Here is a 214-nt window from a genome sequence, read left to right on the forward strand (position 1 = left end):
CACTTCAAGATTGATAGCTGTGTTCTGACGGATGACAGAAACCTGTACAACAAAGCAAAGGGAGTCATTTTCTTCCATAAAAACATTGCCGGTGATCTAAAAAACATGCCGCAGGAGCCACGTCCAGCTTTTCAGAAGTGGATTTGGTACCATGTAGAATCCCCAACAAACACGGGTAGGACACCAGGTCTGGAAAACCTGTTCAACTTAACAT

At 43.9% G+C, this 214-nt stretch overlaps 1 protein-coding gene across 1 annotated transcript in view; it reads left to right on the top strand.

Annotated features, from left to right (window-relative positions):
• The window catches only part of LOC116702039 (alpha-(1,3)-fucosyltransferase 9-like), a gene marked incomplete at both ends in the record, with an annotated part of 743 nt that continues 529 nt past the window's right edge, over positions 1-214 (top strand). Inside the window, one exon of the mRNA XM_032536097.1 lies at positions 1-211. Within this exon, the coding sequence (XP_032391988.1) occupies positions 1-211 (211 nt within the window). The remainder of the gene's footprint in view (positions 212-214) is intronic.

This window comes from Etheostoma spectabile, chromosome 14 (genome assembly GCF_008692095.1).
Source record: "Etheostoma spectabile isolate EspeVRDwgs_2016 chromosome 14, UIUC_Espe_1.0, whole genome shotgun sequence".
Lineage (NCBI taxonomy): Eukaryota > Metazoa > Chordata > Actinopteri > Perciformes > Percidae > Etheostoma > Etheostoma spectabile.